Below are 26,937 nucleotides of genomic sequence, written 5' to 3'. Positions count from 1 at the left end.
TAACTCATCCTGAAGTGCATGTTTTTTTTTTCCAGGTTTGCTGTGACGAAGAATGAAGCTGCCTGAACAAGGGCTCTAGTGGTTTCCCAGACATGAGAAGCAATCACTACTGCAAATGCCAAGAACACTGTACAACGGAGGACCGCACTGACAGCTGTACCACTGCTTCTGTGAAGCTGATAGGCTGAGACTGCACATGTTGGGCAATTGACTGCCCAGCAATTTAAAATAAGCTGCATGCTCAATTGCAAGTGCCATTACTACTGTACAGACTGATGTGGTTTCTGTCCCTACCGCCCCTGTCCCAACCCCATCACATCTGGGAACTGTAATACCGATCCGTAAATATCTCAATTTTCTATAGGTTCTTCACAGTTTTGTGTTGTCAAATATTCTGATTTGTAAAATGTTTTTATCTCTTGTTTGTTGTGCTACACACACCTATTATACTGTGGAAATAAGAATGCACTGACACCCTTGAAAGTTTGCATATTCAAGTTTGTTCTGGAAGGACTGTAGACTGATTAATGAAATACAATTGTTTTCCAATAAATTCTTTATTTTAGGAAAGCTGTGGTGTTGATGTGAGAATGATCTATTGTGGAGTCTCTAAAACTGAAGGACACTATGAATAAGAAGCGTGAGCAGGGACATTTTCCAAAGATCTGCAGGTTAGGTTGATTTGCCCTGGTAAATTATCCATTGGTGTCCCATGGTGCATAGGTTAGGAGAATTAGTAGGGTAAATATATGTGGGAGATGCAAAGTTAAGGCCTGGGTAAGATGTTCTGCCGGAGTTGGTACAGACTCAATGGGCCAAAAGGCTTTTTGCACTGTAGGGATTCTATGATTTTGTTGGTTCAACTTATGTGGAAGGAAAATATCACTCCACTTAACTTTTAAAAACGAATTGTGTATATTTTGAAGATGTGCAAATTGAGACTTAAAGGATTTGAAGTTGAGAATTTGCGTATGTAAACTGGCATCTTTATTCTTTGGATGTAGGTGTCGCTGGCTGGCCAGCATTTATTGCCCCTCCCTAGGTGCCCTTGGAGAATAGTTGAAAGTCAACTACATTTCTGCAGCTCTGGAGTCACATGTAGGCCAGTTCAGTTAAGGACGGCAGATTTCCTTCCCTGAAGGACATTAGTGAACCAGAGGTTTTTCTGACAATCGACAATAATTTCACGGTCATCAGTAAATTCTTAAATCCAGATTTTTTTATTGAATTCAAATTCTACTATCTGCTGTGACAGGATTCGAACAAAAGTCCCCAGACATTAGCTGAGTTTCTGCATTAATAGTCTAACGATAATACCACTAGGTCAACGCCTCCTGTGCCATATTTATTTATATTCATTAAGGATGGTGCACCTCATTGGAAACAAAATGCTATTTAACTTGTGCAAAAACATCCCATTTTAATTAGGCTATTTGAACACTTAATTGAAATATTTCAGAAACCACAATGATTCAGTCAGTTAGATCTATTTCCAGTTACTGTGCTCCTTTTACAGGAAGAAGATTCCAATAGTGACCATTCTATCCTGGAAATAAAATTTTGGATGGTGAATTCCAGTGGAATGAAGCTGAGTGCTGCTTACAAGATTGGCTTTGATAATGAGACCAAAGGGTGAGATTGTCTGGTTCAGCAAGCCCTGGGCTGCATATCAAAAAATCGCAGACCTCCAATCCATGATTTCATTCCACTACATCGTCCCACTAGTTGTCCCTTGTGAATTAAAGCAATCCTGTCTCATCCAGTATTGGCATTAGGATTAGGTGAATATGGAGATTTTGTATTTTGGGCATGCTGGCAAATTAATCTCTAACATTAATTTAATCTAATTAATACTAACAATGCAATTTTTGAGGACAAGCTCCTTTGTAATCAGTGACAGAGAACTGTCAGGAGATGTCCAAGAATTCCATCAGGGTTCAGATGCCCTCAGAGTCGAAGATGGAGGGTCTGTTGTGGACTTGAGTCTGATTTAGAAAGAGGAACCTGAAGATGGTACCCATTTGGTGTTTTCAGTAGTAGCTCTACTCCAATTTGGTCACGATCTACAACATCTACTCTCCCCATGGCACTAAACTCAATAAGCCCTTCCAGGGCTGGAAAAGTCTGTCTTTTTGATACAAATGAATGACCTGCTAGCCACTTTAGGGAGAAAGCTAAGTTATAAGTTAACTACTTTAAAGTTGCGTATAGTATTTTGCAGTTTTCGTCTCATTACAAATCCTGTTGTCAGATTACCATTGGCGATCAAAGTAGCTTTAATTCAGTAAGATTATGATCACCGTTGATTTGTAATAGGGTATCAGAGCAATACTTATAAACAGCATAATGTAAAATTCTTTGAAAATTTTGATGTGATGCAAGGAGTGACATCAGTCACAGCATTATTTCCTGGTACTTGTTGGAGTTTTTTCAGCTATGGTAGCAAATACAATACTTGAGCAAAATGCATTTTGTTTCAAAACTCAATTTTGATGTATTTAGGTTGATGTGCCCTTCTAGAAGGTCAAGTATGTCACTTCTAACCATTACTTTTAAATTGCATGTTTGGTCTGACTACCCTTAATTTTTTTTTTCAGGATATTAACTTTTTAAAAAACACTTCCTTTGCTGACATATAGTGTGTAGTATATAGCCTAATGGAATGAGATTTACTTTTAGAAGAGTTGTATTTCATTGACCATTTTGTTCCACAGGTAGAAAGAAGCCTGACAGAAAGGAGATGAATAGTTTTGTGGATGCTTTTTAGCTGTCACATTTATCGTCCTTGCTTTGCTGTTGAATGAGAGTAAAACAGGCAAACACAGCGTCCACCTGGTGCAGTGCTCTTCACTGCAATGATTATATGCCAGTGTTGCTACGTTGCATGTTGATTGGTGTCTACATCCTTGTTGCAGTTTCCATTGTTCGTTTCGGATTGAAAGCATCCAGGTAAATTTTGACAGTCGCAAGCATACATATCTGTAAACGTAATAATGATTATTTGGGATGATTGAGGTAAATCACTTTACCTGTTTTAACTCGCTTCATCTCAGATTTCAGCAGGTAGGTCGGCTCAAATCCATTTTAGTATGTGGGAATTGGCCAGGTTAGTATTCAAAGTTGGATGATGGTGGGAGAATGGTGCAATGTTAATTTTTTGTTGGTGTATAATAAGAAATTTGTCAAATTTTGAAACCAAACTTTCTAGGTCTGATTGCAGATGAAAATATTAGTGTTTGGCAACCTTTTCTGTTCAATCTAAGATTTTTTTAACCTAATTCAACATTTTGATTCAATTGGGTTCATGATTGTTCAATTTTATCACCATCTGAATGGAGTGAGGCTAACTTGACTGGAATGTCATAGCCACAACATACTTGATGCAACACTCAGCTTGGAATGTTTAAGCCAGGTTGATGATAAACATGTATTTTATTTCTCATCCAGCTTCTTCCACAAACAAACCTGTAATGTGACTGGAGGATCTTTCCTTAACAGACACAAAGATATTACAGTAAATTAAAATGAGGCTGTAATTAAAATACAACATAACTGCATACTACTGCTTGTTTTTCCCTGTTCTATTTTTATTTCATTTTTAACTACACGAGTACCTGAATGTAAACTTTTTTAAAGCTGCTTTCTTCAAGAGGATATTCAGGAGTTCCTGAAATACATTTGCAGAGTTATTGAAACATATTCCAGTGTGCTAGGGAGGGGGATACTTGCATAGTTAAAGGAATTTTTTATAGTTTATTCAAATCCAAAATGATTAGTGGAAGTAATTTTGGGTGTGTGAAGCGGGGGAAGATCAAGGGAAGAGACAAAGACATTCAAGTTCAGTGGTGCTTGTACTTCTAATAACTCTGTTGTAATGTACGCAAAGACAACAGCATTCCTTCAGTTTTTTTATTTGTTCATGGGATGTGGGCATTGCTGGCTCAGCCAATATTTATTGCTGTTGAGCAGTTGGTGGTGTGCTTCCTCAAACTATTGCAGTGTCTGTATTATAGGAAGACCCGCTTTTAGGAGTTCCAGAATTTCAACCCAAAAGGGAAAAACAGCAATATAGTTCTAGGTGTGGTGGAGAACTTGTAGGTGGTGAAGCATCTGCTGCTTCTGTTCTTGGTGGTAGAGGTAATTAGTTTAGAAAGTGCTGTCGAAGGAGCTGAGAGGAGGCAGTGGCATAGTTATAATATCACTGGACTAGTAATCCAGAGGGTAGGGTTCAAATCACAGTTGATAACAAGTGTTTCACAAAGTTTGTATGTAACAAAAATACAAAGTGCATTGGATACATACACCACCTATTTGTGTAATATATAATGTACAGTTACAGTGCAACTGAATGAATTACTTTAGTTGTATGACACAATGGATTTAACTCATTTAGTTACACTCTTCCCTTGAGACTTTGTATGGGAAAAACTACATTAAAGAAATTACATGCAAAGGAAAGTGGACAGTTGAAGAAATCAATGAATTGGATTCCAGAAATAGGTGGTACAAAGTTTCAGTTTTTATTTCAATCCATTATATTTGAAATTAATTTCCAAAAATAAGCTAGAGGAAGCAGTACACACTTCACTTTTTAGTTGTAGAATGTGCCAATTACTTGAAAAAACGAACAGAAAATCTGTTAAGTACACTAATTGTTACTAAGAACATAGTTTGACACCTCAAGTTCTAAAAATTTGATCTATTGTAATCTTTGATCTAACTCCAAGGAATTGAGAAAATTAAAGGCTGGGTAATTCTTAATTGAGGGAAGAATGAAAGTTAGTAACTAGATCATTCAGCTTTCAAGAATTAATGAATGGTACTGCAAATGCCCATCCTCTACCTCATCACAAAAATGAACTTGAGGGAGAATATGCATAAATATTCAGCATATTTGTCACGATGAACTCTTACACTTGAGGGAGTAAATGCATCTACCTTCCTCAAACAAATCACCCAGTTATAAAACCTTGAACACCAGGCATTTCCTCAGAACATCTACTCCACCACTATTTTTCAATAGTTATTTGGTCCATTCAGCTCTGGCAGAACAAGAAATGACCTGAGAAATACAAAATACTATAAAAGACAAAAGGAGCTAAATTCTGGTTTGTAGGAATGTTATAATCTGAATTGTGGCTAGTTACTTGTCTTAAAGCCAGTTTTTGCCTCACACCAGTGTTGATAGTTGCTCACATATGATTCATAAAATCAAATGACCTGATAGCTCACTAATCAACCAGTATAAAAAGGTCAACAACTATGGAAAAACAGTGATCTCCATTTTGTTGCTAGCAGCAGACCTTGATTAGCAGGCAGAAATGGTTTGTACTGAATATTGCCCTTAGCTGGTTATACAGGACACATGGGGGAATAGTTACAAATGCAACAGGTTTTGGCAAGGAAAAGGAGAGGGGTTAAAGTCATAAAAATCTGTGATACAATGAAAGGCAGGAGAAACAGTGAGTTGCAGTGGGACAATTAAGACATTTAGAAGAAATGTAGATGGCTATAGCAATCGATGTTCAAGGGAAAAAATGGGGTCAGGTTAGTGCAAGGATCTGGCACAGAAAGGGTTAACATAGAAATGTAGTCTGTATCACTACAGATAAGAAAACATGACCTACAACTAAGGCGCATCCTAGATAACTGTGCATAACCCAGCTCAAGAGCTTGAACCCATTAGTGTAACTATGGTCAGCATGATGCCACAATGGTTAGCACTGTTGCCTCAGCTCCAGGGAGCTGGGTTCAATTCCAGTCTTGGCTAATCGTGTGACGTTCACACAGTCTGCCTTCATGGGTTTCCTCCCACAGTCCAAAGCTGTTGGTCATGCTAAATTATGTGGGGTTATGGGGATAAGGCCAGGGTGGGATTATCCAGTGCTGGGCCAAAGGGCCTCTTTCTGCACTGTAGAGATGCTTTGATTCTATGTACATAGTTTTTGTAGTTAATAGATACAGTTAAAACTTTGAAACTGAGACTTTATTTAGACCTAGCATAAAGTATCTGACACCCTACAACATGGTGGTGGTGAAAGGAAAATCCCCAAAACACTCAACAATGCAAAAGAAAAAAAAATCCTGCAAGACAGGAGAAAAATTTGAAGAAACATTCTGATGGACAGAAGACTTTGCAAAGCAGACGTGGAGCAAAAAAGTCACTGGGGAAGTGCTAATCACTGTGCCATCATACTGCCCATAGTTACACTGGGGAAAATCTCCAAATGACAGCTTGGACGCTGAAAACGGATTTTTAAAATTCCTCACTGCAGTAGATGAAACACCGTAGGATTGCTTGGTTCAATTCCCAGAGTGCAGAGCCAGAAGATCTACAAGAGGTGAGTTAAAGGTTTCAAATTCCAAGGTAAAGCAAGTCCTTAGAAGTTTTTGATCATTGCAGAGGTCAGAAATTGTCTTTTCACCAGTGCCTGAATACAAGCTTGTGCCAAACATGTTTTCTTCAAATGAAATGATAATGTGATCTTGAATTTCAAAGATTCCTTAAAGCTGACCCTACACCCATTTTCCATGCCAAATTTGCCTTTAATAAATTTGAATCAGATTCATTTTATAGGGATGGTACAGTCAGCAGTTTGAATTCCTCTTTTCCATACCATTTACTTAAGTCAAAGGTGCAATCTTCTCAGACTGCTGTACTTTGATGTCAATATTTTTATTGTAACATTCAGTGAAGACATCAAAGTATTACTTTTCATTTCTAAAATGGAGCTTAAAGGGTCCAACTGAGATCTAACGTTTAACAGCCTGGGAAACTTTCTGGAAAGTTCCAAATTATAGTGGGCAGGGTCTAAACTGCATTCTTCTCTGACCGATTTTGAACAGCTCAGAATTCACCTGTAAGAAACTGGACCTGCATTTGTATCAGCAAACAGGCTACATAACTTAAACATTCTTAATTTTGAAGGAATCCTACTTCAATCTAGGTTTAATCCAAGATTGACATGAACTTTAATTTCACATTGGAAAAAGCTGCTTCCTTCACTAGCCCTAACAACACACAAACTCCTCCATTGCATCCTTCTAGAACATGTAGCAGGAGATTGACATCCATGTAATGCTAGAAACACATCAGCCTTCTGTTTAATATAGGGTTTTTACTCTGTTGCTTTTAGAAGCCCCACCCTAGCCCCATGCATTTATCATATCTAACCCACACATCTCTGGACTGTGGGAGGAAAACCCCCACAACCACAGGAAGAAAGTGCAAACTCCACACAGTCAGTGACCCAAGGCTGGACTCAAACCCAGGTCCCTGCTGCTGAGGCAGCAGTGACAACTATTATTCATTCTATATAGATCACTTAACTACCAAATATAGAATGGTAAAACAGCTCAGGAACATTGAGGATGGGAATGCATCTAGAAAAGGGATAAAAGCAGAGTCAAAGGCAGTGTCACATTACCTACTCATCGTCTTCCCTCTCCAGACACAAACACTGAAAACTTTATGTACAATGGTCATTTCCAGCAGTGATAATTCACTGCATTAGCTTTTAGAGTACCACCTTATAACTCATCAAATCTCCACTACCCTGTCCTACTGAATAAAGTCCTCACCAACCCCACTGGCTCACTATCCTGACCTTACAGCTTTAACTTCCAAAATGTTTATCCTGCTGTACAAGTTCCATTGATCTACCATGTCTTCTCCAAACCTATGCTCTTCCTCAAACTGCTTTAAATGACAGAACAGCCATCTGACCTCAAATTAACAAACTCAACTTTTGTGATTTCTTTCCTACATGAATAAGAGTAATTATGAAATGCAATGGGCTATGAGAGAAATGTAATTATGAGCAGCTAGTATTTTGTACTGGCTTGTAAGAAAGATACAGGAATCCTCAGAAGGCAAATGACACTCCTGAGTACTGCAAGTTAATTCCAAGGCACCCCCCCCCCCCCCCACCCCAGATGGCCAACCAAGTACATGAAAACAGTTCCGACCAAAACTGTTCCCCTCACGATAGATGGTGCCTACCTTCAGTATTTTCAGACTGTTCCATTTTTGATTATGATTATCTAAACTGGAGCATGAATCATTCTAGATATTGATGGAATGTGTAAAATATTCTCAAATGCAAATAATCACAAGTAGGAGTGGCAATTACATAACAAATTTGCTGCAGTACAGCACTGAAAGAGGCACCTATTTTTTAATAAGATTAATTAATCAAAGCCCATCTGCTGATAAAAAAATTCTATTACACTACATATACAAGAAAGCTCTTACCCTGTCCTGATCACTATTTATCTTCCAATCAACATCACAAGAAACAAATTATCTGGTCATTAACACATTGCCGTTTGAGAGTTTACTGAGCACAAATCTTTTTGCTATAACATTGAAAGGCCTGTACTTTTCTGTGTTGGGCTGAAGATCAAGCTATCCCACTCCCTAGCATTCTGGTGTGCTCCATCTGCCTGTCCAATAACTGCTTGAAAGTTCCTAAAGTGTCCAACTTCACTATCACAACAGGCACTCTATTCCACACCCCAACCACTGAGTAAAGAATCCACCTTGGACATCCCTTCTATAGCTCCTTATAGTTATGCCCCCTGATAACAGCTACATCCACCTCGGGAAATAGTCTCTGCACATCCACTCCATCTATCCCCCTCATCATCTTATAAACCTCAAGTCACCTCCCATCCTCCTCTGCTCTGAAGAGAAAGCCCCAGCTCCCTCAGCCTTTCCTCATACGACCTACCCTCCAAACCAGGCAGCATCCTGATAGTGCAGAGAAGATTTGTCTCCAATGCTTTCACATCCTTTTTACAGTGAGATGACCAGAACTGCACACAATATTCCAAATATGGTCTCATCAATGCCTGGTATAGTTACAGCATAACTCCACAACTCTAAGTCAAACCCCCTGTTAATAAACACTAACACACTTCTTCATGGCTCTATCCACTTCAGTGGCAACCTTCAGACATCTGTGGATAGGAACCCCAAGATCTCTCTGTTCCTCCACATTCCTCAGAACCCCGCCATTGACCCTGTAATCCGCATTCAAGTTCATCCTATCAAAATGAATTACCTTGCATTTATCAGGGTTAAACTCCATCTGCCACTTTTCTGCCCAGCTCTGCATCCTATCAATATCTCTTTGCAGCCTACAAGAGCCCTTCACCTCATCCCACTACTCCACTAATTTTGGTGTCATCAGCAAATTTACTAACCCACATTTCAGTCCCCTCTTCCAAGTCATTGATAAAAAAAATCACAAATAGCAGAGGACCCAGCACAGATTCCTGTGGTACACCATTGGTTACTGGCCTCCAGTCTGAAAATTTTCCTTCCACCACCACCCTCTTGTCTTCTATGGGACAGCCAGTTATTTATCTAATTGGCCAAATTTCCTTCTATCCCACACCTTACATCCTTCATGAGCCTACCATGGGGAACCTTATCAAACGCTTAAGATCCACATAAATGACATCAACTTCTCTACCTTCATCTACACACTTATAGTTACCTCCTCAAAAGAATTCAACAAAATGTGTGAGGCAGGACTTCGCTCTCACAAAACTGTGATTATCCTGGATTAAACTGCATCTTTCCAAATGGTTATAAATCCTATCTCTCAGGACCCTTTTCATTAACTTACCAACCACTGAAGAAAGACTAACTGGCCTATAACTACCAGGGTCATTCCTATTTCCTTTCTTGAAGAGAGGAACAACATTCACCACTCTCCACTCCTCTGGCACAATCTCCGTGGACAAAGACCCAAAGATCAAAGCTAAAGGATCTACAATCTCATCCCTTGCCTCCCAAAGTATCCTAGGATGTTATCCCATCTGGCCCAGGGGACTTATTGACCCTCAGCTTTTTCAAAATTTGCTAATACATCTTCCCTCAGAATAGCTACCTCCTCCAACCTATCAGCTTGTATCACGCACTTATCCTCAAAAACACAGCCCCTCTCCTACTGAGCACTGAAGAAAAATATTATTTCAACGCCTTACTTATCTATTCTGACTCCATGCACAAGTTCCCACTACCATCCTTTGACTGGCCCTAACCTCACCCTGGTCAGTGACCATGAAGTATTTTATTGGCTGGAAAACAGTGTGAACAGCATTAAACAAATGTATTTCTGCAAAACTAAGCAATTCACAAAGATTTCATATGCCACTTATATGCATAAACTGCAATATTAGCTTTTAATAAAAAGGATATTAATTTTCAAATTTTTATTCCATCCAAAAAACATTCCAAATCATGGTTCTCACAAGCGATGTGGAGGTGCTGGCATTGGACTCGGGTAAACACAATAAGAAGTCTCATAGCACCAGCTTAACATCCAACAGATTTATTTGGTCGCATAAGCTTTGGGAATGTTGCCCCTTCATCAGGTGAGCCACTCACTTCATTAACTCATTTCTAGCATGGGAGATCAGTGTTGAAGACAGAGATAGGAGCAACATGAGGATAGTTAAGCTTTGATTGACAATTAAATTGCCGTCAAGCTCATTAAAGTGGCTACAAGTCATTTAGATTGTTGCAATTAACTCTAATCAGAACCAACAAAGAACCAGCTGAACAAGAGCACCCAAGTCTTGCAGAGAATTGAGCACAACTTAAATCTATGCCCAGCTTTCACTGTTCACTTACTGCTGGATTTCGGCTGCGCTTGAAGTGCACCTTTGAGAAACAGAAGGAGACTTTCAAAAACACAATACTATGGATGAAGATCTGAATAAAAAGAGTATTTAAAAAAAACTCAGCAGGTCTGGCAGCATCTGAAAAGTGAGAAAGAGAGTTAATGTTCTGAGTGCAATACGACTCTTCAGATCAGTTCTTAATCTCCTTATTGGAGGACACATAGGAGTGATGAATACATATTGCTTCAGTTTTCAGTTGATCTGAAGGAGGACTTGGGACCAGGTTGAGTAGGACAAGAATAGGACAGGAAGATGGATATCTTTCTCTCTGGACCTCTTCCACCAGGGCTTCCACTGCCACACCTTGGATCTTATGCACCCTCTCCACTGGTCCTTCAGCCATCCTGAAGTGTTCCAATGTGCATCACACAATACACTCCATACCTTCAGATGGAAGCAAGTGCATAGAGGTATCCTGCACAAAAAATGCATCTGAATGAATCTGCTTTAATGCCTCCAGGCAAGTTTAAATAATGGACTTAATTGATTAGCCCCAAATCTGAATGCCAAAAAAGACTTAAGTAGGTATCTTATTAGCACAGCACTGTTTTCCACAATTCATTAAAACCATCAACTATAAGGTGATTACCTTAATTCAAATTGGAGATTATTCAGTTATCGTTCCTGAAACCTTTCAATTCACAATTATTAAATGAATTGAACTTCAGATCTAACTTTCCCATTGAACATAAACACATTACATAATGGAAGCCATTTCTACTTTAGGAGAAAGGTTTGCCACAAGCTAAATGTTGTTGTTGATGCATTACCATTTCAGTACACTGGATGGCACAGGTGCACATTGATTTCTGATGATTAAGAATACATTGTATACCTTGTAGCTGAATGCAAGTGGACTTGCTGCTGACATTTGTTCAAAATTTGAGGCACAACCCCCATAAAGCTGCAGGTGAATGCATACTTTCAATATATTGATTTCAGTTATAAAAAGCATATCCTGAGCTCATCAACATTTCAAAAACTTCATTGCAGCTTAGTTACAGGAGTAAAGTTATAATGGATGATACATTTGTGAAGTATGCAGGCAGTTTCAGAAACCAAGAGAATTGACATCTTTGCATCACCTTTAATGTCATGGCAAAGATCAAAGACAATTAGAAAATAAACTAACAATTCAGTACCTGGGCTTTTGTTTCTGCTGGATGGGTCAGCAACAAAAAAAAACAAAACTCTGGCCACTCTTCAGCAGGATTTCATCTAGAATACAATTCCAGATGTTTTACAAAAACAAGCAAAACACCAACACAAACTTAATGATCAATATTGTGCTCATTTAATTTTAACCACAAACTGTTGATAATAGGATTTTAATAACCGCCTTGTATCTCAATGGTGAACATTGAATGAAATGAAAACAATCAGGATATGCAGCAGCTATAGATTAGTGAAATTGCCATTTTTTTAAATTTGTGACTGGTTTTCTTTTTGGGCAAGTACAATGCACACACCATAAAAATCAGCACTAGCTTTTCCACTGTCCTCCTGGAGACTCCTGCACAACTGAGAATAGTTGCTTTGGTAGTTTGTTGTCAGACATGTTCCACCCAGTGGAGTTGATTTTTTAGCAATTAGCACTCTGGTGCTGGGCATTTGGGAGGTGATGCCATTTTTGGATTGCCTTTCTTTCCACTGGATTTAGAGGATCTTGCAAAGGCACTGCTGGTGGTACTTCTAAAGAGCTTTGGGGTTTCTGTTGTAGGTTATCCAAGTATCCTGACAGAGCCTTGTTTGACCCAGTCTTCATCAAAATAGGGTGTGTGATGGTTCTGTTGAAGAGGATAATTGCTTGCTTGTAATTATGGAGTGGATAGAGAATGGTGACAAATGTCTGATGACAGCCAAATTTGAGGCTACTCCATAAGCTTTTATGGTTGAAAGAGTCAAAAGCTTTTGAGGTCGAGAAAGGGTATGTCCAGCGATTGGTGCAGTTTGTTGCATTTTTCTTGAATTTATCATGCAGTGAAGATCATGTCTGTATTGCCTCTCTCATGGGCAAAAATGGAAGGAACCCTTTAACCACAAGGAGGAAGCAATTAAGAAGAATCCTCGTTATGATCTTCCCTGTGGAAAACAGCAGGGAGAAATATGCAAATACCTAACCACCAACACAAAATTACTGATATTCTCTGCAATTAGCAAGATTACAAACTATTGCTATTGAATGACATATGGCACCATTTAAAGCAAAACACTAACATCTAATGGTTTTTCAAGGTGATAGTTCTCAGCTGATTTATGCTGACAGATTTTTGAAAGCCAACTGCACACAGGTCACAGCTGGAATATTTTAAAATTTGGATTCAGTCATAATTCCAAATTCAGTCATTCACATTTTACATGATTTAACTTCAAAAACCACAATTGCAGAGAAACATTAACCCCTGATAAATGTTAACTAATGCACTCTAACTGTATGGAATGTCTTTTGCAACTATCAGAATATCTGCATGGTGATTTCAACATGTCTGATGACCAGAAAATACATGGAGAAATTAGAATGTTCAAATTATACTTTTCCAAATTTGTACTGAAGGGCACAATGCTGTGAGAAGGATAATGTTTACAAAATATGAGATAAAACTAATTTTACACTGATTAATGTGACTACTTAAAATATATCCAGAGTTTGGTCAACTTAATTCCCACTTTCCTGAGGTCTTGCTTCATTTGATCAAAGACTAACCCATTTTTCCACTGGGGAAGAAAACAGAACTTAGCCCAAAGGTTTGAGAACCTAATGGGTTACAAATACCATACAGAGAGGTCAATCTCAGTTAATTGGCCATAATTTATGATTTAATAGTTTGTAACTTTTTAAAGATATAGTACACCTCAAAAGTTGACTATAATTTTTCAGGGATGATAACCCAAAACTTTCAGAACCAAAATATAACTCAGGAAATGTTCAGGAGGTTAAGAACATAAACAAAATGTGCAAGAACACTCATTAGCAACATTGTATTAATGGGTCATAGAATCGGGAAATGAACTTAGTTCCAATATTGTCAAAAAAATCATTCCTAAAATGTGGAACGTCAAATGCATTCTTCGGTGCCAAGGACGATTAGGACGTTGTGCGCTGATGATGAAGTTACCATTTTTATGCCTTTACTGTGTTTTTCATTTTGTTGGATCGTACTTTAATTATTTAAAAGATCAGATAAAGAAAACAACAATTGCCAACATCAGAAAGTCAGCCTGCAAGTTCATACTCTTTAGATTTCACTCTGGTCTGTGTGTTAGATTACAAAGAACAACACAGCACGGGAAACAGGCCCTTCGGCCCAACGAGCCCGCGCCGCCGTCCCGCGGCCTAAATTTTTGGCCTAAAAAGGCAGGAACTGTCAATCCCTCAAAAACGTGAATGTAAATATCAACTCTGGAGACTCTACCAATTGCACCATTGCAGTGAAAAACATCTAATTGTGACGCCCTCATCATTTTAAAAATCTACCATCTTGCACAGCAGTTCTTTTCATTCTGATTCCCAGCAAGTAAAATGCAATATGCACACCGAATAAAGACAAAAGCAAAAGTCATGCCAGCGAGGGGACAATTTAAGCACATTATATTGTACACTTTGCAATCATTAAATCTTAAATGTCATGCTTAAAGCTGTAGAGATTATTTTTTGTTGATTTGACTGATTTCGTAGTTGCATCCATTGAAAAATGAACAAAAGAACACCAATAAAGTGATCCCGAGCAGTCTAGAAGGGTGATGAATAGAAAATGGATCTCAAATCTACTCCAGATTGTTTGCACACACCTAGTTTAGCCTATAGCAATATTTGTTGGACAGGGGAGGGATGAGAAGGGTCAAATTTAAACAAATAAACCAACAAGATTGACACCTACAAATGCAGCTGAAATTAGAATATTAATTTCTCAGTTCATCTCCAGTTTCATATACGCACATGCCAAGGATAACGAATCACTGACATAAGGGATGCATTCCCATTTTACTGCCAATCTCTGAAAATCTGAAAAAGTTAGGGGAGATATCCTAAGGTATATTTCCTGGACAATGGAAGGGCAGACTGCCGAGGTGCAAGACTAGAGAAAAATAAGGAAATCCAGTTTCTTTTTCACTAGCAGAGTAGCAAAGAATTAGACAATGTTGTCACTATTGTTCAATTAATGTGGATATTATTCTGTCAACACCTCAGAAATAAAGTCCCACAAAACTCAGATGAAGAAAATTACATGTATTATTTTGTAGTAACATTTCCAAGAAATTGCAAGAATTTAATTCAATTCTCCCAATCCATTCTGTGTTATATTTCAGTACATTCCCAGTATGGTATTCCAGAGTCTAGTGATCTGATGGACACTATGACAATAGCTTGGTACGTTGACAGAAGTCCTGAGATGAGTTATTGTACAGGTCACAATAACTTTATACTGTTAAGTTACAGGGCAACACTGGTTCTCAAGACTACAAAAACAGAGGAGACATTTTTAGGAGCAGTCCACAGATCCTTTCACAGAAATTTGTTTTACACTACCGAGGAGACTAAAGCACTGAGAAATGAAAATAACACTTTTCCCCACTTAGAGTATTTATGTTCTCTCAAAATTAATTTATTAAACAATTCATTTATTAAAAATCATCTGCAAATTGCATACTCTGGGTAAATGAGGTCCTTTACAATGGATTCACCAGTTACTTTACAGTTCCTCATGCCCGTATATTTTATACGCGACTCCTTTTGAGTCACACCATTCTCGGCTAAGATGGCCAGAAAATAACCCACTCCTGATCTAATAGCATCAGGATGACACACTGGGAGATGCTGCAGAGCAGCTTGGAGTGCAAGGCCTGACAGTCTTCCCAGCCCATGGGGAAGTGTCACACCTCCAATCGTTTTCAGGGCAGAGTACAAGGTGACCCCCGGGGTCTTGGCGAACTCTGATACAAATTTGTTATCTTTGACCCTGTGATACAGCAATCTACAACACCAGATCCATCTACTTTGCAGATCAATGCACCACCCTATATCAGGAATGGGACACATGACAAATGTTTCAACACTTAAGTGACAAAAGATACAATCTTGATTCATGTAGCGCTTCAGAATGACTCAGATTCAGTAAAGTACAAATGCATTTGAATAAGTTAGAAGCACAATTTTATCTTATTAGAAAAAGGCTGAATTCTTCTGTTACACCAGGTTTTCTTTTAAAAAAAGTAATTTCCATTTAGATCAAAATGTCATATAATATTGAAAGCCGCAATACGTCAGATCTGTAAGTGACACTACTGGCGTGGCATTCTCTGACAATATCCAATTTCACCATTTCTTATTACTGTGTGAATGGCTTCACACACCACATATAATCACAAAAGGATACCAATTCACTTTACCCTTTTGCGCAAATTAAGATGCGACTCTACACAGTGATCTGTACACTAAGGAAACAGCAATTTAGATTCATCATCCCATTGACCCCAGAATTTGCCACAACTCCTCTTCAAAAATGCACATTTACTCTCATTAAGGCAATAGCAGTCGCCATGGAAATTATTTTTTTTGGTTGATGCCATTGTCACCATAGCTGGAGCCTTTTTCTATTTCTGTCACTCCAATCATCCATCGCATACCAACGGAGGCTGAAAAACAAAGATAGCATTTTCAATAAATTATAGACATATCTGTGCTCACTGTAAGAAAATAAATTATATAGTTTGTTTGCAAGTTTACAAGTCCTTTAAAGAAAACCTTTCTATATTAAGAGCTTAAATATGAGATTAGTACATCCTTGGTCAATCGTTCAGAATTGTTATAGTGCAAGAGACTATTCTGTCTGCATCAGCTTGCCAAACAAGCAATTCACCTAGTGCCATTCCCCCCACCTAAGTCCTGCACCACTACCTCTTTCAGATAACAATATAATTCCCTCTTGAATGCCCCAATTGAACCTACCTTAAATGGACTCAGTGCATTTCAAATTCTTCCCTTCATGTTACCTTTGCTTCTTTTGCCATTACTTTAAATGTGCTCCCTTGTTCTCAATCCTATCAGAGTAGGAACAGTTTCTCTCTAAACACTCTTGTGCTTTTCACATTAAATTTCAAATAGCAGTGAGTATTCACAAAGAGGTAGCAGACAAGAAGAATGGATAGCTAAATACCTGCAAAACCAAAAGGGCAGCTTTTCATAGTGCCAGAAGGTGGAAAGTAGAAGACTCAGGTCTTTGGGCTCACAGCAGTTCACAATTTAGATTAACAATGTAGAGTTTGGAATCAAAAACACAATTTCTAAATTTACCGATGACACCAAATTGGGAGGGGATAGTCAATATGGAGCACCACAACAAACATTAATAAAATTGAAGAATGGACATTTAATTCACACTCCTCAATGTTAAGTGTGACCTACCACATGGGGCTTAAGTGAATGAGGTTGGATATTGCTCGAAAATAAGAATATCTATGTAGGGTAGAGCAGCAAAGAGACAATTACACAAATCACATAGTAGCCATACTGCTAACTAAAGCAAACAAACAGAGGTCATTTTTCAAGACATAATTGTGGGAAGTTATGTTTAACTTGCATCAAACCTTGGTTAGTACTTGGATGCTGAGCACAATTATATAATCTTTTGCCAGACCCACAAGCCTTTGGTATGATCCTATTAGGGATCAATATTGTTTTGTTTAAGTAGATCAAGTTTGAGATCCAAGATGCTTGCTAAAGTCTCAGGATTCCAAGGGCTTTGAACAAATTAAGTAAACTTTACTATACAAGGTCAGAACAAAAGAAAATTTACAATATCGATCTTATACTTTACATTCACAGTTAATAAGAGTACATGATTAACATGCAAACTGTGGTCAAACATATCACAATGCACAATAAATGACCAAGGTAGATTCCATAGATTTCTGAAGAACCCAGTAAACCAATCTCATTAAAACTCTTTTACAAAGGATTACAGCCTTCATCTTCAAAGATCTTACATTGGAATGCTTCCAAAAGTGGCTCCAACTCTTAACGTTGACAGCCTACCTTGCAGAGTTTCAATCTCATCTCAAGACTCTATTCCGCTGGATTCCTAAGTATGCGCTCAAGCAGGCACAACATCAGTTCATTGGCCACACCAAACAGAATACCACAGCTCCAAAGGGTTACCTTCAACCCAACAGTCCACAACACAGGATCACTAACGTTTGGCAACCTTCTTGGATCTCGAAGGCAACAGAGCCCTCTTTGATCACCAGGACTTCACCCTGAGCCCTTTTCACTCAAGATCTGCCTACTGCAACTCTTTCTGCTTCAAAATCTTCTTGCTATTCCTCTTTCTTCTTAACTGGGAGCTCTCCCTATCCCCTACCTGGGGCACTTCTCTAATATGGTCATCGCTTCAAAGTCACATAACCCATTTACCCAGTGTTCCTTTTGCAGAGGTGTGCCAGGTCAATTCATGGTCCAAATAATTTAAAAATGCTGAATTGCGTAAGCACTGCCCATTCCCTGTCTGGACATGTGCAGAAACTCCCAAGGACTGATGTGTTTCTCCATAGTGAAGATTTCTTTACAATGGCATTAGAATTTCTCAAATCCCGCCACAGTCTCACCCTTTCCTTGGTAAAACCTCCAACGCTCATGCCTTTCTTCCTCCAAATCAAACCTCTTGAGCATCCTGATTTTAATTGCTACAAGATTAGCGATCATGCCTTCATCAGCCAATCAATGTCCCACTTCCCCACCAAGCTCTGGAATTCCTTCCCTAATTACCCCCCTTCTTAAGAATATCTTTCAAACCTGTGACCCAACTTTTGTTCATCTGCCCCAACACCCCCTTACATGACTCCATGTCAAATTTTGTCTGATAATGTTCCTGAGAAACATGTTAATGTTTAAAGTACTACATAAATGTAAACTGTGGTCGGATAAGCCTCTCAACCCCACCCTCTTACCACCTATCAAAAAAATAGATGGCAGATGGAAATACCACCTTTAAGTCACACATCATATTGATTTAGAAATATGAATCACTGTACTTTCACGATTCCTAGCCCAAAATCCTGGAACTCCTTACCAACAATGATATGGAAGATTCTACACCACACTGACTACACTGACTTAAGATGGCAGCTTACAAGCTTCTCAAGAGCAATTCGGGATAGGAAATAAGTGTTGGCCTTTCCAATGGTACTTCCACCTAGTGGATGCATTATAAAAATTGCATGAGGAAAATAGTGAAGACTTTGAAAAATAACAATCTTGAAGATATAATGGATGGAAGGAGGACAACCAAGAATAAATATTGAAGTGATCACAATGTTTGCAAAACAAATTCTTTTAGGGTAGATTTTTATCCTGCCATCTGTGTATAAAGATAAGTGAAAAGCTACTCTTATGTCTGTCCTCTAAATGTGTCACAATACACAATGAGTTTAAGACCAAACTAGCATGAAGTTTAACTCTACACAGATGCTGGGGAAATACTGACTTTGAATTATCCAGCTACATGCATTAGAGCTGGTTGTTGTTGAATAAAATCAGCATGCCCTTGTGACTAATAAACTGCAGGTCAAAGACAGTAGGAATTTGCAATACATAGACATGGCAGAGATAAAAAGAAACATATTCTGGGTTGTATACAGAGAACCTTCCCACTTACTCCTGGTCCTTTGTATCAAATAATCAAAGAAATGTTAAATTTGGTACATCAGGGTTTCAGTTGTCTGTGCATACAAAATTTTACAGGGTGAACATGACTGAAGTGCCAATTTGTAATGTCACACAAAACATGGTCAGCTTTCATGCATGATATATTTAAAGGGCTCCATGTAGATGAAAAATAAGAAAGAAAAGATCAAGGACGGAGCTCTGCAACAGATCGCAGAGGATCACACAATCATTAAGGAAAAACTGTTTCAAATGCCATTCTGGTACAGGACAGAAAACCGGACTGTAGAAGAATGGGATAGTTAACGGTGCCAAAGATGGTGCAGAAGTTGAAAAGGACCAGCAGTCATGTCATATTGTAACTTGCAAAAATAATTAGAAATTAACAGACAAAAGACAATACCACCTGAATGCGCAACTCTGCAATCAGGCAAATTGCATGTAGGGTCACCAATAATGCTAAGTGATGACTGTGCTCCAGGGTTATAACTGGAAGCTTGAAGTGAATAGCCAAGTCATTGCTTTGATTTCTTTTTAATATTTTTTTAAAAGGCAACTATTGGCAAACATAAAAGAATGGATTGTTGTCAAAATTTTATCAATAAGAGGAATTCATTTTGGTTTAAGGATGGCGTCCACTTTGAGTACATCACTCTGAATAAAGAACCCATCTTAATTTGTGGTCAAAATCTTGCTTTGAGAAGATTTTACAGCACAGGAGATATTCAATTAGTTAAGGAGCATATTGTACTTCCTATAGCGTGGTGCCTTTATAATTTCTTACAAGTCACTTTGTTTTGAGGGTTAGAACAGCATGCATTTAAAACAGTGAGAAAAAAATGACAAACATGGAAATAGTTGTTCCATCATATGTTCAGATAATTTAGAACACAATTGAGGAGGAGAAATTAAGCATCTATTTTCATTTCCTTATACATAGCATATCAATAAGAAGAAAATCATAGTTAGTGGAGTGAAAAGACATCCTGAAACATTCTTGAATGCAACTTAACCAAACTCTTAGAATCTCAAGATCATATCAAATTGTAACAGTACAGTTCAAAGCAACAGTGCTATGGAAAATGACAAGATTAAGTATGGGCAAATCTGAAAATGGGAACCATCACTACTTTGGAAAGGCACTAGACTAGTTTAAATGTTCTCAAAACTAGAAAAGCACAGTACAGAACATATGCTGAAGGGATAAAAGATAATTACAGCATAGACTGGTTGGACAGAATGCCCATTTTTACACAATATCATAATGCATTGTATTTAAAGCACACAAACATTGCATTTGGCCTCGCACGTCTACGACGATGTTTATGCTCCACATAAGGCTCTTGCTAACCTACCTAAATTAGTATCATCAACAGATCCTTTGTTCATTTCATATTTATCCAGCTTCTCCTTAAAATACATTTTTACCCCTTGTGGTAGTGTGATCTTCATTCTAGCCACTCGCTGGATAACGTTTCTCCTGAATTCCACATTAGATTTATTAGCAACAATCTTATATTTTGACACCTCATTCTGGTGTCCCCTGCTAGCAGAAACATCACCTCTACATTTATCCCATCAAATCCTTTCATAATCTTAAAAGGTCTCGACCAGGCGACCACTCTACATTTTTCCCAGACAAAAGAGCCCGAGCCCATTACCTCTCAATTTCTAAAATTTTTTCCCACTTTCTCTATTGCCTCTACTCAAGGTTCTATACCTGTTTTATACAACTTTTCTGCTTTTCAATTCTCGCTCTCTATAAATGAACACCAATGTTTTGTTTACTACTTTTATGGCCTCATTAACCATCCTTTTAAGTGACATTTGAATCTGTCACTCTAAATCCCTCTGTTGCTGTACACTTATTTTCCTGGCCTCATGCTCCCTGCCAATACTTATGGCCTTACTCTAAACTATATTGAAGTTCATTTATCAATTAAACAGCCACTGGGTAACAAACTCCAATTCAGTTTTCTGTTTTATCACCAGCTTGCCATCCTTTCCACTACTTGTCCCCAACCTTAGTCATGAGTATATTATTAAAAAGTATTTTAAAAACCCAAGGATATTACATCTACTGCACTATTCTGTACTACCCATTCTGTTGCTTCAAAAGATTTTGCCTGGTCAAACAGGATCTTCCTTTATGAAATCTGTATCAACTGCTTTCCATTAAATTTTTAATTTCCATACGTGCTTCTGTTGCATCCGAGTAAGGATTCCATTATCCTTCCTACTATTGATATTAAACTAAATTGGTCTAGAGTTCCCAGACTGTATTCTATCTCCCATGTTAAATTAGAGAATAACATTAACATCTTGCAACATCTTGGCATATCAAAAATGATATGCCATTTTTGACATATCACACAAAGCTGCAAGTTTCCTACACTGTTCCAACATTCAAATTGTGTGGTGCCCACAATAGAAAAAGTGTGACACTAAGCAACAGCAACAATCTTATTATGTTTGATTAATTTAATCACACGTTACATTCAGACCAGATTCACTCAGTCTCCATTCCATTCAACATCAAAAAGATTCACCATGAATAATAACAACACTTCTTGCATCAAAGCTAATATCAAGATGTTGCCAGTCAAGTGCAATTTGAAGGGATTGGCTAAATAAAAAGTAAAAGAAATGCTATTAGGATATTTCCTTCCCATTTTTATACACACATCCTTGGCTGGTCTCTGCATTTCACATTTGTTTTTATTGACAGACATGTAATGATAGCAAGCATACAGTAACTCATCAATTCTGATTTTTTTGTGGCAGAATGACCAGCTTTCAAAACCTATTTAGTAGGCCCATCTACGTTTTTGAACAGTAAAAATTGTATTGTGGAATTCACTTGTCTGCAGCATGGCTAGAAGGGAGCAAAGCAGCTGCTTCTTACCAGACAGAACAGGAATGGGCTGTATCTTGCCTAATATTTGTTTATGCAAAAAGCTTGATCCGAAATAATAGTTACTTAGTTGGTACAACTATCTTTAACAGCACACACTAATGAATGTTTAGAAGCAGATAGGAGAATCTGATTAACTCTGCAATGGAAATCTGTACTCCTATGCAGAGCAGACTGCATTGCAGGCAGGCTTACTCAAGGAACATAGAAAATTACAGCACAGGAACGTACCCTTCGGCCCTCTGAGCCTGCACCGACCAGAGTGCTCGTCTGAACTAACACTCCCCACCCTTCCGGGATCATATCCCTCAATTCCTATCCTATTCATTATTTGTCAAGATACCTGCTTCCACTACTTCCCCTGGCAGCGGGTTCCAGGTACCCACCACTGTCTATGTAAAAAGCCTGCCTCGTACATCTCCTTTAAACTTTATCCCTCGCATCTTAAACCTACGTCCCCTAGTAACTGACTCTTCCACCATGGGAAAATGCTTCTGACTATCCACTCTGTCTATGCCCCTCAATCTTGTAGACTTCTATCAGGTCACTCTTGCTTTTATATATGTATAAAAAGTCTTGTGATTTTCTTTAATCCTGCTGGCCAATGACTGTTCATGACCCCTTATAGCCCTCTTGACTTCCTGCTTAAGTTTCTTTCTACTTTCCTTGTATTCCACACTTGCTTTGTGTTCTCAACTTCCTAGCCTTGACAAATGCTTCCTTTCTCTTTTTGACTAGGCTCACAATATCTCTTATCCGAGGTTCCTACAACTTGCCATACTTATCCTTAATCCTTACAGGAATATGCCAGTCCTGAATTACTATCAACTTACACTTGAAAGCCTCCCACATGCCAGATGTCAACTTGCTCTCAAACGTCCTCCCCAGTCTACATTTTTCGGTTCCTGCCTATATTAGCCTTTCCCAGTTTAGCAAGTTCACCCAAGGACTACACTTATCTTTATCCATCAGTACCTTAATGCTTACTGAATTGTGGTTTCTGTTCCAGAACTGCTCCCCTACTGAAAACATCACTACCCAGACAGGCTCATTCCCTAATAGCAGGTCCAGTATGGCCCCGTCTCTAGTTGGACTATCTACATACTGTCTCATAAAGCCCTCCTGGATGCTCCTTACAAACTCTGCCCCATCCATGCCCCTAGCCTTAAGCAAGTCCAGTCAATATAGGGGGAAGTTAAAATCACCCACTACAATAACCCTGTTACTTTTACACCTTGCCAAAATCTGCCTACATATCCGTTCCTTTATCTCCCATTGACTGTTGTGAGGCCTACAGTAAACACCCAACATTGTGACTACAGCCTTCCTATTCTTGACCTCCACCCATATTGCCCCGCTGTATGAGCCCTCAGATGTCTTCCCGCCATACAGCTGTGATATTCTCCTTAATCAGTAGTGCAATTCCCCCACCCCTTTTACATTCCCCTCTATCACACCTGAAACATCTGCACCTTGGAACGTTAAGCTGCCCCTCCTGTCCTCTCACTCTGCATTACTTTCTTTGTAAAGGGGAGATGGTGGCATGAAAAGGCATGAGTGTAAGTTTAATACTGTAGGGTATACAGTGGCATGGTCACAGTATAACTGTACTGTGAATTTCATCTTTAAAAGTAGATAGAAGATCTGACCAAAACCAGCATTTGAAGAGGTTAGAGACAAAGACAAATATTTTATGCTCTCAAATGTAAAGGGGTCTAGAGCGCATTACCTTTATAAACCAGAGGTTTCATCACTTTGGTGACTTCACAAATTCAGACAAGGTAAGCTTTACAAACTAGAACAGATGAAGAAAATGATATTGACTGGAAAAACTAGCAATATTCTGCAACCCTTCACAGCATCATATTGAGCTTACAAACCGATCACACATATTCCCAGGTCAGTTGGTAAAATCTATCCCTCTAGGCAAAGCACAACTTTTCTCAACAGTAGCAACACATGCAGCACACACATGCTTATCAAAGAGATAGAAACATGATATTGTCTCACCAACCTTAAAAGGGGTAGACCTGCATATAGGGAGACAAAAGTCTGAGGAAAAACAGCAAATCTGAGTAAATGCCTACCCAGGTTATACAAACAGCTAAAAGCAGCCCGATTTTTCTATTAATCACATGCTCATTTGCTTTCAGATTATTTCTTGCTCAGAAAATTCTGTTTTGTAAAGTGAAAAAAGATTGAGTTTTTACTAATACATATCCATTATTAACAAAAGCCAAGCCTATTTTGTTCATGAATGTGAGAGCATAGTTATGGCCACATCATTAAACTGTTCAGAAATACGCAAGTCCAAGCTCTCCTGATGGCTCAAACTTTGTGCAAAGATGGGCTACGCAAGGCTTAAAGGCTGAATCTTTGCTATTAGCTACTGGGACAGAGGAAGGAACACTTGGGGATGGGGATTCAAGGATTCTCACCCACAATCACAGAGTAATTCCTACTTGAAATACTCAGTGAACGCTGAGTGATCAGTTGCCTATCAAATCGCTTACCAACACTAAAAGTGAAGGTTCACTTGAGTAATAGCCACTTGTAAGGTACTGAGATGGCAGAAGATTGGGTGAAAAAGTATAAACAGAAATAGTTCCATGACTTGCACTGAATCCACGGAAGTGCAAATTTGACTCCTTCTAAAGGCCCAAAACAAAACGTCAACCTCAAAAGGAAGAAAACGTAACTGTTGGCCCATCATGAACAAGCTCAGCAGACTTCCAACAGCAGCTGGGAAAAAAAACAGCCCCCAGAAACACCCTCAAAGTCTGTGGAATAAAAGGGAGTACTCAAGTGGACTTTCCATGCATACAAGTTGCTGTGCAAATTACATGAGGCACAACTCAGTAGACCAAGTATCTACTCTAATCCCCTTACAATAAGGCCACTTGCCTTCCTAAATGCTTGCTGTATCTGTATGCTAACTTTGTGTTCCTTGTCCCTCTCAACACCAACATTTACAAGTTTCACACCTCTTAAAAAAATTCCACTTTTCTTTCCATACTACTAAAGTGAGTTCCCTCACACATGCCCACATTGTACACTATCTGCCACTTTGTTGCTCATTTACGCAACTTATCTACATCTCCTTGTAGTAGGTGCGTCGTCCTCTCAGCTTACATTCCCACTTACCTTTGTATTGCCACCTCCTCAAACAAGTCATGAATATCAATAGTAAATAGCTGAGACCCTAGCACTGATTCTCTGGTTCTTCGCTATTCACAGTATGTCAATTTTAAAATGCCAGTTATCCCTACTCTCTGCCCATTAAAAATCTTCCATCCCTGCTAATATATAACTCCCAATTCCACAAGCCACTAAATTGTGTATGGGAATTTATGAAAGCCTTTTGGAAATTCAAGTATACTACTTCTGAAAAAAATTGATTTTTTTTGTCAAAGCTTTTCATCTTGCTCATTCAGCAGGACATCCACAAGCATACAATGCAAGGAAATTCAACAAATTTACTGATTGGTAGAGGCGTTGACAATGGAGAATGCACCAGTTAAAGGTAACAGGCAGTTAACCGCCAAGCACTGTTTGCCATTTAAACGGCTATTTCACAGCAAAAAGACATCAAAATCATGAGAATGTTTGGAATTCCCCAGTGCTCTTTGGAGATCATTAGAAGTTCCATGGCTCAAAGTTAGGGAAACCTTACCATTGAGAATGCACCAGTTGATGGTGACTGAGTTAACTGCCATGCACTGTTTGAAATTTAAACCAGGCAGCTTGACTGTGGTCAAGGCATTGCCCGGACGAGTGAACCAATGAATGGCTGTCACTTATTTTGTTTTATTGAAACTGACTCTATGGGTGCACATATTCTCAAGGTCTGAAATGATAGAAGGTTAATTTTTGAATTTTGCATGGTCGAATCAGCGTTTACCAGTCACATGATGGCCAGCAGTTTTGCAGATCCTTCACAGATCCTTGGGGGTCAGTGGACACCAATTTGGAAACCCTTGCTCCATGGCAATGTCTTTTACCAGAGTTCACTTGCTAACTAATCAAGACTCGTGTCATACTATAAATTTGCTAATCTCCCTCACATTGTACTCTTGCGAATGTCCTGTTAAGTGCAAGACAGAAAGCTTTGGCAAAAAAATTGTCTTTTATTCATGCTACCAAACAACTATTTATTTGGTTCCCACTTGTCTATTCTACAAGTTACATCGTCAAAAATTATAATGAATTTGTCATTATGATTTTGCTTTCATAAATCAATGTTGACTTCGTCTGTTCATACTATGCTTTAAGTGCAGTAGGGCTTCCTTAATAATAGATTCAAGTATTTCCAACAACTGATATCATGCTAACTGGCCTGTAGTTCACTGCTTTCTTGCTTCTTTTCTTGAATAGCATAGTTAAATTTATTAACTTTCAATCCATTGGGATTATTCCAGATTCAATGGAATTCTGGAAGATTTTAACCAGCACATTACTATCTCTGCAGTGAGAGCGCAGCGTTTAAAATTGCCAGAAGCACTAAAATTAGCTAGAAGTCAGTTGCAAATGAAACAGCATGAATTAGAAACAAAAGAGAAAGAGAATGGCAAAAGAGAGAGAGAGAGGGGCAATCACAGTGGAATGAAAAGAATTAATATAGTTTGAACAAGTAAAAACAAATTCAGACAGTTAGAACTGCAATTAAAAG

At 38.5% G+C, this 26,937-nt stretch overlaps 2 protein-coding genes across 8 annotated transcripts in view; one reads left to right on the top strand and one right to left on the bottom strand.

Moving 5' to 3' along the window:
- The window catches only part of map3k4 (mitogen-activated protein kinase kinase kinase 4), a 188,034-nt gene extending 184,492 nt beyond the window's left edge, over positions 1–3,542 (top strand). For both annotated transcript variants that reach the window (XM_080200228.1, XM_080200229.1), the window contains one exon: positions 36–3,542. In XM_080200228.1, the coding sequence (XP_080056354.1) occupies positions 36–56 (21 nt within the window). In that variant the 3' untranslated portion in view covers positions 57–3,542. The remainder of the gene's footprint in view (positions 1–35) is intronic.
- Positions 3,543–14,042: 10,500 nt separating this feature from the next.
- The window catches only part of agpat4 (1-acylglycerol-3-phosphate O-acyltransferase 4 (lysophosphatidic acid acyltransferase, delta)), a 137,814-nt gene continuing 124,919 nt past the window's right edge, over positions 14,043–26,937 (bottom strand). For all 6 annotated transcript variants that reach the window (XM_080200223.1, XM_080200226.1, XM_080200227.1 and 3 more), the window contains exon 9: positions 14,043–16,329. In XM_080200223.1, the coding sequence (XP_080056349.1) occupies positions 16,241–16,329 (89 nt within the window). In that variant the 3' untranslated portion in view covers positions 14,043–16,240. The remainder of the gene's footprint in view (positions 16,330–26,937) is intronic.

Source organism: Carcharhinus amblyrhynchos, chromosome 12 (genome assembly GCF_965287045.1).
Source record: "Carcharhinus amblyrhynchos chromosome 12, sCarAmb.v2.hapA, whole genome shotgun sequence".
NCBI lineage: Eukaryota > Metazoa > Chordata > Chondrichthyes > Carcharhiniformes > Carcharhinidae > Carcharhinus > Carcharhinus amblyrhynchos.
The sequence above is the reverse complement of the archived record's forward strand: the minus strand, read 5'-3'. Positions and strand labels throughout refer to the sequence as shown.